Source organism: Mus musculus, chromosome 7 (assembly GCF_000001635.26).
Source record: "Mus musculus strain C57BL/6J chromosome 7, GRCm38.p6 C57BL/6J".
In the NCBI taxonomy this organism is placed as follows: domain Eukaryota; kingdom Metazoa; phylum Chordata; class Mammalia; order Rodentia; family Muridae; genus Mus; species Mus musculus.
Genome location: NC_000073.6, coordinates 137,190,493 through 137,201,374, shown reverse-complemented (window position 1 = coordinate 137,201,374; position 10,882 = coordinate 137,190,493). Strand labels below are relative to the sequence as shown.

At 48.0% G+C, this 10,882-nt stretch overlaps 1 protein-coding gene across 22 annotated transcripts in view; it reads left to right on the top strand.

Moving 5' to 3' along the window:
* Positions 1-7,704, top strand: part of Ebf3 (early B cell factor 3) — a 129,135-nt gene extending 121,431 nt beyond the window's left edge. For 2 of the 22 annotated variants that reach the window (XM_030242085.1, XM_006507332.2), the window contains exons 12-17: positions 184-249; positions 815-992; positions 2,093-2,281; positions 2,686-2,883; positions 3,832-3,944; positions 4,973-7,655. In XM_030242085.1, the coding sequence (XP_030097945.1) occupies positions 184-249; positions 815-992; positions 2,093-2,281; positions 2,686-2,883; positions 3,832-3,944; positions 4,973-4,990 (762 nt within the window). In that variant the 3' untranslated portion in view covers positions 4,991-7,655. Of the gene's footprint in view, positions 1-183; positions 250-814; positions 993-1,137; positions 2,069-2,092; positions 2,282-2,685; positions 2,884-3,831; positions 3,945-4,972 lie in introns of those variants that run through there. The other 20 variants (NM_001113414.1, NM_001113415.1, XM_030242093.1 and 17 more) reach the window with 15 other exon arrangements.
* Positions 7,705-10,882: the final 3,178 nt, after the last annotated feature.

The window sequence follows — 10,882 nt, the reverse complement described above, 5'->3', positions numbered from 1 at the left end:
GGCTCACATGAACTTTGAAAGACCCAGCAGGGCCACCTGTGTTTGCCTTTCAGAGAGTTCATGGCAGAGGTGGGCAGGGTCTGGTGGAGGGAGCTGGTCTCTTGTAGCTGCGTGAAGTGCTGTCTTAGATGAGTTGTACTCCCTCACGCCTGCCTCCATAAGACCCTGTGTGCTTCCCTTTAGGAAGTGTTACTGAAGAGGGCAGCAGACCTTGTGGAAGCCTTGTATGGGATGCCTCACAATAACCAGGTAGGTGGACCCTGCCTTTCCTGGACTCAGCACGCTCAGCTTAGACAGGCACCATGGGCCTCCTAGGTACATAGCGCCCTGTTTCAGCACCAAAACCATGCCTCACACTAAATATTCCAGTAGAATAAGAGCAGTTGAGGAGGGTGGCTCACAAAGGGGAGTTGGTGGGTCTTTGAAGTTCCATAGTACTCAGTAGCAGGTGAGGTGTATTAGGTGTTTCTGGGGCTCAGAGAGGGCATATGGGCACCCCGTAGCTTATTCTCACAGACCGTGAAGCCCCATGGAAGAGAAGCTCATTTCTTCTGGAGGGGGCCTGGTTTCTTAATTCTGAGTCTGCTGCCTTCTGCCTGTCCTAGGGTTTAGGGCTTCGGGTCTTAAGGACAAGATGTAGCCACTTAGAAGCATCCTTTGACAGTTTTCCTAAGGATTTTGTCATAGTCTGGGCCATGTCATCATTGCTTGCCCCACCAAGAGGACAGGTCCATAGTGCGTGGGATGTGGCCATTGTAACCTGGCCACGCACGTATGATATCATAGGCTTACACAGGTATTGCTGTTGCTGTAGGAGATCATCCTGAAGAGAGCGGCCGACATTGCTGAGGCGTTGTACAGCGTTCCCCGCAATCACAACCAGATCCCCACCCTGGGCAACACCCCAGCACACACTGGCATGATGGGTGTGAACTCCTTCAGCAGCCAGCTAGCCGTTAATGTGTCAGAGACCTCACAAGCCAATGACCAAGGTAGGCCACTCTGCCAGGCGGAGCCTTCCCTGGCTCCCTCCCCAGGGTGGGTTGAGGCAATAGTTACAGGTGGAGGTGTTGGGGCCCAGCTGGGGAGTGCTGGTCACATTCCATGCCCTTAGGCATGGCTGGTTCCTTCTTGCAGGGAAGACCTTGCCGCACATCTTCCAGCTGTTCTGGGCAGAGAACACTCAAAGAACCCAGTCCTAGTGACAGTAGCTCCATCGGCTGCCACTCAGCTCCCTGGTATTGCTATAAGTGTCCCTTAGCTTATTTGTAAGTGACTCTGTGTTCTTTGACAAGAATGGGCAGAGCCATAGGGCAGCTATAACACAGGAAGCCAGGAGGAGCCTTCTTGGATGTTCATGGGGGGTATTTGGGTTCCCTTCCTGGTCTGAATCCATGGAGAAAGCCATCCATTTCCCCCCCATGGTGTATCGTATCCCACAGGACAGTGACCAGGGCTGTTGAAGTCACAATCTGGTGTCCTTTGAGCAGGTTCTGTGAGCCCAGTTTAATTCACTTCCTCTATAAAAAAAAATGATGCAGGCAGCCATCTCAGAGCCCCACCCCACCCCCTGTTCTGCTGGCTACCAGTTACCCACGCTATACAGCAGGCAAGAAGCTATGGCGCCCACCCTACTCACGCTCACAGAGACAGCAACAGTGAAAATGAAGGACCCCCCCCTCTGCCCCCCAAACAGTCTTTCCAGAGGAGTTACGGCCACAAACAAGCTCTCTTTGTCAGCCATGGCATTTGAAGGTCTATTGAGGCTGAAAGTTCAGAGAGAGTGGGGTAGCAGGTCAGGAATCCAAGCTGTTGATAATTGCTTCTAAAGCAGTGTGTAGAAACAGCTGAAGGTTAGATCGAAGCATGCTTTGGCTGGCCGTCGAAGCCAACAGAGATGGAACAGGTCTCACCAGTGGTAGGGTTGGCGTGATAAGATTATCCAAGCTGGCTAGAGTCACCAGGGCGAGAGGAAGCATAAAGTCAATTAAAAATGTTGAATATATGATATAGATTCTCGGGGAAACCCCCCCCAAGTGTCTGTCACTGATAATAATGTTATTTTTGGCCGGGGGGGGGGGAATTTTAACAGTCGGCTACAGTCGCAATACAAGCAGCGTGTCCCCGCGAGGCTACGTCCCCAGCAGTACTCCCCAGCAGTCCAATTACAACACAGTCAGCACTAGCATGAATGGATATGGAAGTGGCGCCATGGCCAATCTAGGGGTCCCTGGCTCGCCTGGATTTCTTAATGGCTCCTCCGCTAACTCTCCCTACGGCAGTAAGTGTCTGTTTTTGTCACACGTCATCACGCAGATTCATATTCACTACAAAGTCGAGTGTGTGTATTGCTTGGATGTTCTGTGATGTGAGCTACTGGATAAAAGGAAGGGTGGCCCCAGAGGCTGGGCGTCCAAATGACAACTACAAATTGACCTAATTCAGTCCTCCCCCACAACGCCATCTTATTGGCCACCAAAATAAAATCTGAACCACACGGGGCTGCTCAATTGGAAGAGAGAGCCCGGCCCCCCCAAAGCGTTTGCCTGTTATCCAGAGTGGCCGAGCCGAAGCATGTCGTGTCTTGTTTTGTGGCCCCTCCCCGTGCGAGGCGAGGCCCTCAGAGCTCTCGCCGTGGTGCTGCGCCACGGCCCGCGCGTGCTGACCATGTTTGCTTTGTTGCAGTAGTGCCGTCCAGCCCCACCATGGCAGCCTCTTCGGTCACCCTCCCTTCAAACTGTAGCAGCACACACGGCATTTTCTCATTCTCACCTGCCAATGTCATCTCCGCAGTGAAACAGAAGAGCGCTTTTGCGCCCGTGGTCCGGCCCCAAGCCTCGCCTCCTCCTTCCTGCACCAGCGCCAACGGGAACGGACTGCAAGGTGAGGGCGGTGTGGGTGGGTCCTCAGGCCCCACGGCCCCTTCCGGAACCCCTTGCATGCCTGTGGCATTGCATGTGCTTCACTTGGTCTGCATCTTCCTTCCTGCCCCGCAGCCTGGTCCTCGAGCCGAACATATATGATTCTGCCTCTAGGTTTTGTCCAGCCCATTCTTCCTAGGCATTGACCTTGAATCAGCACTTCCATGCCCCAAGGGGTGGACCCTCACTTGAGGGGGAAAGGAGACTACAACAAGAGTCGAGCCCCACTCAACAGAGTACCCGGGCCTGGCCCTTCTCCATGCAGGCCATAACCCTGCTCTTAGTGCCAGCTTTCAGCTTCCTTACTAAAGGGGCAACAGAAACAGTCTCAGAAATGCATGGCAGGTCACGGTGCCGTCTTGGGAGCCCATCCCACACTGTGCCTGCTCCCCTTTGCCATGAGGCAGAGTCATTAGTTACAGTCTTTACTTCCAGGACAGTAAGTCTACAAGGCTTTGTTCTCTCTTGGAAGGGGCTGACCCAGGGCAGTTTGTGTACATTACTGGGTAGCAAGGCTGTCTGAAGTTGGGAGTCAGTGTTCTCTCTCAGTTCAGAGGGGGAAGGGTTGGCCCAGGGACATGAGAACTACCACTTAGACACAGCTGTCCACAGCTGGGGCCATGTGGAGCAGGCACCAAGTACCCCTCCCAGCACTGAGGGCGGCTCACGCGGCATGCGACCTACAGTGTGTGTGGTGGTGAAGCCATATGGGTGCCCCTAGGCCTTTGTGCTCACACGGGACTCCCTGTGATGCACGGGGCCACACTTAACTCGAAGTAAGTGGCCATCACCTGGCCTCTTTCAGACACCACCTTGGGTATGTGCCCCACCGGGTGAAAGTCAAACCCATTCTCCTTTAAACACATGAACCCATTCAACCAGTATTTACTGAGTGCCTACTATGTGCCAGGCTCTCTGCTGGGTGCCGAGGACGCAACCGTGGAGAAGACAAACTGGCCCTTTTGTGAAGTCGGTGGTATATTCCACTTTGATGAACTAATGCTCAAAAAAGGAACTGGAAAGGTATCAATGATTTGAACTCATTGTCTTCACAACACCTGTCAGTTCTGACGGGAAGCCCAGGCCCTAGGCGCCGCCAGCCGGCCTCAGAGCTGGCCTTGGGCACCAGGCCAGCGCTGCTTAGCAGGCAGGCAGTGAGGGGAGGTGTCTGTGGACATGCCCCAGCATCGAGGCCGACTAGGTCGTACCACACAAGCAGTGTGTACACAGGGGCCTGACAAACCATAAAGTTGTAACGGTGAGTCGGAGATAAATTAATATCGTTGAAATTAATGGACTGAGAAATTGAAGCTCACATCACTACATGAACAAATGTATTAATATGTTATACATAAATTAATGAGAACAGTCATTCTGACAAAAATTAAACAACACCAGAGTTAAAAGATTTTAAATTACATTCGGACCAGGAGTTCACTCCAGAGCTGGCTGCACTTGGTGCTTCTGTGCCAAGCTTCTCTTATTCTCTGAAGAGAAAACAGCACCCTGAGGTGGTAGGCTGCCTCCACCACTCCGTGGCCATGAGATTCCAGAGCAGCTGGGCCCTGTGTGGCTTTGATCTGAGAGCCTGACTCACCCTTACGCTACAGAGCTGCTGGTAGGAGGTCAGAGCCTGGGTCCAAAGGCAGAGGGGGAAACTGAGGCAAGTCTCCATTTCACATAGGAAAAGCAAGCCTTCAAGCCACGGCCAGGCTGGTTCCTGTCTTTGCAGAGAGTAGGCCTTCCCTTTGCTTTGAACAAGATGTGGAGACATTTCTGTGAAGTAGAAGCCCGTCCTCCCTCCTGCAGAGAAGGCCTTTGCAGAGGGCTGCAGCGCCAGACAGGCCTGCGGGACTCCTGCCACCTGTGTGCCCTCAGCCTAAGAAGTAGACTTACCAACACCAGTGCCACCAGCAGAACTGACTGTATATAGCAGGGAGTTGAGCAAGTATGGCCTCCCTGTGAATCCCAGCACAGGAGGAGCAAGCTGGGCCCACTTGAGGGTGCGCGTGGGGTGGTCGCATTAACTTCTGTCTCCTTCTCTTTTGCAGCTATGTCTGGGCTGGTAGTCCCGCCCATGTGAGGGGCTCTGTTTGCCTTCGCAGCACCCAGCATCCAAGGACGGACTTCAGGGGACACGTGTAGTGTGTTAAGATGTGCTGATGGAAACACTATCTTCAAAACTAAAAATCAGCCACAGTTGAATGCTACAAAAGACATTTAAAGATTTTATTTAAACTGTTAAGAATCAAGCCGCGAACAAGCCCACTCCTTCATGAACAATTCCACTTTATTGACTGAACTCTTCTCATACCTTCACATTTCTCAGTCCTGAAGATTAAGGAAACAAAGCACCGCCTATTTTGTATAAAGTTTCTGATTCCGTCTTGGCTGTCTAGTGCGTGCTATCTGTGTGGGGAGAAGCTTCGTGAATATGCACCGTTTTGATGCCCATGCAACAGTGAGGAAGAAAAACCCTCGAGACATTTTTTCTGTACTCATATTTAGATTCACAATGGTTGTGTATCTCTATAATGTGAAATATTTTTTTGTGGTGAATAAAAGGGGGCCAAGGAGGTATGAGCCATTAACTGGAACAGACGAGGATATGACTAGGTGAATTTGGGGTGGCAGGGAGGGAGGGAGGGTTTATCATTGCTTAACTTCATCTTAATGAAATGAAACTTTGTAACTTATTGTAGTTAGAAATTGTAACTTTGATATCGAATCTCTTGCCTTCAACAAGCACACTGACAGAGAAAAAAAAATATGCTACTGTCTGTTGGTTCCAATATTCTCCCACCTAGAGCTTCCTGTTAAAGCAAGTGCGATCAGCAACATTTTTCAACTTTCGCGCACTGTAAACCTATTGCATTCTTAGGCTACTGTGAGGTCTATGTTTCTTGTACCTGAAATTGTCCTTTGGACTCCTAGACCCTTCTTCCCCGATGTGTTTTGTATGTGGTTATAAAATTGTAGACTTTTGTGATTTTGCCAAAGTTGTAGCTAAATATTTATACACTTGTCTTGAATTTTTTTCAGATCCACTTAAAATATTTAGAAAAACGAGTTTTATTCCTTATGGGTCTTATAGGGGATAAAATGCTCTTCTTCCATGCGACACTTCCTTTCCCATGAACACTTGCAGTTGCTAAGGGACTTTATTTTGTAACATATTAATTATAAATATTGTATTTATCTTTGAAATTTTGTACATTGCTTTCCCTGCCTTCTTTTTTCACGTCTGTTTTGGTGTTTGATCCCTGCCCAGTGTTGTCGCACAGGGGAAGGGCAGATACCAAGACCTGTCTGTTGGATCTGTTTTGTTGAGATAAACTGATGTCCTTACATTTCATTTGTACCTAAACCATTTGCTATCGTTTAGACTTTCCACCCCCCACCCCTTTTTTTTATGTTGAGGAAAAGTCAAATTCATTGTTTATTTTTATATTATTTTTAAGTTATCTGAACAAATACTTTTGAAAAGAAAAGTTTGTTGTATAGTCAAAAGAAAACGGTGTCAGCGGCCGAGACAAATTCTGGTAGGTTCTGTGCATGTGAAGCGGCCGTGAAGGGGCCACATCGTCCGGGCTGTGTCCTTATTTAATTTTTAATTTTTAATTTTTTCGTAGAATGTAAAAAAAAAAAAGTCATTTTAGCTGCCACCTATGACTTTGCCACATAGCTGAACTGTGTTTACTGGAAAAATTCAGAGGCCTAAAGTTTAAAATAAAATTTACTTCCGACGTTTTAATTACAAATGTTTGCCACATTAACTTCTCTGATGCCTTAAAAGTGGACTTCTTTGAAGAACTTCTGTGCTATTTTATCACAGGCTCATACCACAATTGTTAATATCTGGAGATGGATGATGAACACACACACACACACACACACACACACACACACACACACACCAAAAGCACAAACCTCCAGTCCGCCAGTCACTTCTTCCTGGGTCTGTCTGCTGCTCTCGGTCCTCTAAGCTCCCCTTGGAGTTGGAGAGGTATCGGGGACACTGCTGGTTAGTACGTTTTGATTTTAAACAGGACCTTTGTGTGGTCAGATCCCACAGCACTGCCTGTCCTTTTTTTTTTAACTGGAAAGACCTCCTTCAGACACTCTGCCTCTTAGTGCCAAACCCACCGTCAGACCAAGAGTCAGGACTTCAGGACTCTGTCCTTCCTTCCCACTCATCGCCCTTGCAGACAGCGTGTGCTTTGCGAACAGCAGCAGAAGTCACATTTAGAACAAAAAGGAGGGGATTATAAAAAAACTAGACACACACCTTCACAAAGAGACAACATAGAGCTTAGAAAGCGTTCATTCAAGGGACTCAGTAAGAGAAACGGAATGTCCCCAAGGGTCAGTGGGCCACACTCTGGCTTTGTGGCTGCTGACAGGGCTTAGCTACACGAACAGCCTGAGAAGTCACTTTGGAACTAAATTGCCTCGATTTATTTTGTGTAAGTAAGGGTTTGACCTAAAAAGAGCTCACGTGCACATTAGCAAGTGTCCTCATGCCCGCACCCGGTTTGTGTTGTAGATCAACTAGCCAACGCCCTCATTGCTTCATTGTGTCAAAAAACCGAGAGCTTCACTAAATGGTAGATTTTGCTGTCAGAGACCCTACAATAAGATTGTTTTATCTGTACATTTTTTCAGATATTTAACTGTATAAAATGTTCATTTTACACAATATTTAATTAAAGTATTTCTTGTCTGTGAATTTCACTTTTGGTAGTTTTATCTGTTTTGACTATTAAAATGACTGACAAATGAATTGGGGGTTTCATTTCCACATCCTGAGCTCCAGAGCTGGGGCTCGCCAAGATCTAAATGGTTTCAAAGAACCTTCCAGAATTCTCATCCCCTCAGTCAGCATAGTTCCGAGGTGGCTGTGATGCCACAGGTGCCATCAGAAGATTTGGTGTCTACACGCTTGGGCCTGACTGTTTCTGTCACCACCACTGGGTCACAGCAGCACTGGGGTGCCCTGTAAATGATCCTGAAGTTGGAGGCGGCTAGGTAGTAGGCTTCTGATTTGGATGGCGGGATAGTGCTTGCTCTGGCTCCCCCAATACTCTCTTGTCCCTGCTTTCTACATCCTCATGGACTTTTTGGCAAGAACCAGATCAGGGATGACTATGGGGCTTGGAGATTTAGCCAGACACAATGGCCCATGGGGTGATAAAAAGGATGCCTGTAGTGTTGTGTGTCACTAAGGTGTCTTGCACTGGCCACTGGTGGCTACACATAGATGATGGTCAAGGCTGGGACTCCAGTGACGTTGACATTCTCCATGAACACAGGTTCTAATTTCCACAGCCCTTGCCTGCCTTCTGTATCTCATTCGATTCCGCTCAGCACGCTGCAGTTTCTCCTCAATGGCAGGCAGGCTTTACATGTTTTGGCTTGCAGTTTTGTCACCCGTTCAGTAAGTGTGATCTAAATTAGTACTCACAAATGTCATCTTAATTACTTGTTCTGCTGAGCAAAACAGGAAACAATTATTCAAAACAGAATGAAACTTGTGAATACCTTTCCCTCCAGTCAGTGCTGAGCCTTTGTTGGCGGGCCTTAAAGAGACAGTAAAGAAACAGGTTCCTATGGCACAAAGCCCACTTCAGGCCTTCCTGAGTCACCAGGGCCAAGGAACGGGTTGCCCAAAGAACTCTGCTCAGGTCTTTGGAGCTAGTGTGATAGGGTCTGTTGACCTGGACAGAAAGAAGTTCAAAAGCTTGCGTTTCAAACCAGAAGCAAGAACCAATCCTCAAAAAAAAAAAAAAAAAAAAAAAAAAAAAAAAAAAAAAACCGCATGCGGAGTATTGTCAGGTCTCTCTAAGGTCTTTCAGGCTTTTAAAGATTATTCAAAGCACTTGAAATGGGCTTCAATCTAATGCCTCATTTCATTGCATTAAACAGCCTAGTTAATAAAGAATCAATATATTCAAAGGGCAAGGTTATCTTTTGTCTATAAGGGGTGGTGTCGTACTGAACCTTTTATAGTTCAAATGCTGAAAAAGACCTCATGAAATCCATACTCATCAAGTGGGTCAACGAGAGCAATAAAGAGGCCCCTGAAAGGGAAGAAAGGCCGCTCTGCTTTAAAACAACTCCGGGCCTTATCTCCCCTGTTTGGAGCACCCAAAGAAGTCCTCAGAAAATGTCAATTTCTCATCAAGACAAGAGGCCACGATGATCATTTTCTCAGAGAATACATACAATTAGGAGAATTCAGAGCAGCACGGTGTTGATTCCTAGCTTATTCTGGCCCCACGAGCTTGGAGTGCCCTCCCCGCAGATAAAAGGGGCTGTTGATAACTGAAGTGTCAATACGCCGAAGAGCGAGTTTTGAATGTGAGTCCTTGTGCTTTGAGCCCGCCTGGGCCGATCCCAGGCCCTGATAACGACACAGCTGCCAGCAGACACCGAGGGCTGGCCCTCACAATTAATGCCATGAATAAATCACACAAAAGAGTTGCGATGCTTTATGCTGGGTGAGACAATCCCCTGTTTTACCCTTCAAGGATTCTTTTTATGTTGGAATAAGGTTGCTTTTAATGAAATTTAAACTCATCAGAGGAAATCAAAAACCTCCAATCAGATTACAAATTGATTTTTTTTTGGTCATTTGTCATGTCCCAGCATAGAGCTGCAGGTTTCACAGGGAGCCAGTTGCTGATGTGGGTTGGGAGTAAGGGTGGACTAGCTCCCAACCTCGGTGGCTCTATACCCTATCCATGCCCTGGAGACAAATGGGAGGAGGGAGAGATCCTTAGTGGAACAGAAGGGAACTGTGAACCCCACGCACATGGTTCTGCTAGTCCCCACAAACAGAACCCAAAACTAGACCCAGAACCAAGCAGTTCTGAACCCTTCCATCTCTAAATAACCTTGGGGCAGGGGAGGCCATCCTTAGCAGTATTTACTGGCGCCTAGGTCTGGTTTGACATTCGAGTTCCATGGTCAGCCTACCTTTTCAAACCATCAGTGGCTGATTTGTGGGTCAGTGGTTTGCAGAACATCTTGTGGGTCACGCAGTGCTTCTAGAGTACTGTGCGTGAGCCCTGGGCTCTATGTCTGCTGTGTGAAGCTCTAGGTTTGATTCCCAGCACCACAAAACAGATAAAGCAAGGTTATGTGACTTACCCGGGTGGCAAGGTTATATGCCAAGTGTAATCTCTTTGGCCTCCAAATTCTTTGCCTTTCCCATTATATTAGGTTTCCAGCATCCTTAAGAATTAAAGAGAGAAAGAATTTGAATGGGAAGGAGAAGGGAACCTTTCTAAAGTTTCTAAGGGATTTCTAAGAACAACAACCAACTCACCCATCATGGAGGTTTCTATTGCGTCCAGGCCATCTGATCAAACTGTAAGAGGAAACTAGCTGTTCTGTCCAGCACATACCAGAAGGCTTAAGAGGGCACAATCAATGCTACACATCCTTCCTCCCCATACTTGGACTGGAGGCTCTTCTTCCCTGGAGCCTTGGTAGCATCTGTGGTCTATAGGGGTTAGAGGGAGGAGAGTTGGCCACATGATGCAGGTATGGAAGGGTGATTCTCCAGGTCTACTGACACTGCACCAGAGGGACTGGACAGCTGAAGTTTAGCCTGGAAGCCACAACCAGATAGGGGTCAGTACAAATTAGCTTCTGTTAGTGTTACAAGGTGATGGGAAAGGAAAATGGGAGGCACTGTGGTTGGTTGTAGAGTTGGAATGAGCTCCAACAGGGCTGACCATGTTGAAAGTACACGAGATAAAGGATATCAAGGGGCCTTGGTGTCTCTCTGACCTATCAGACCCCTCCCCCTCACAAGGCTGAACTGATGGTGGGTCTTGAACTGTGCGTCATGACTGTAGCTCACTCGCTTATCGCTAGGCAAGATCCAGACAAGGCTGAGCTCAAAACATGAGTCTCCTGTGAGGAACACCTTTGGCAGAGCACAGGACCTGAAT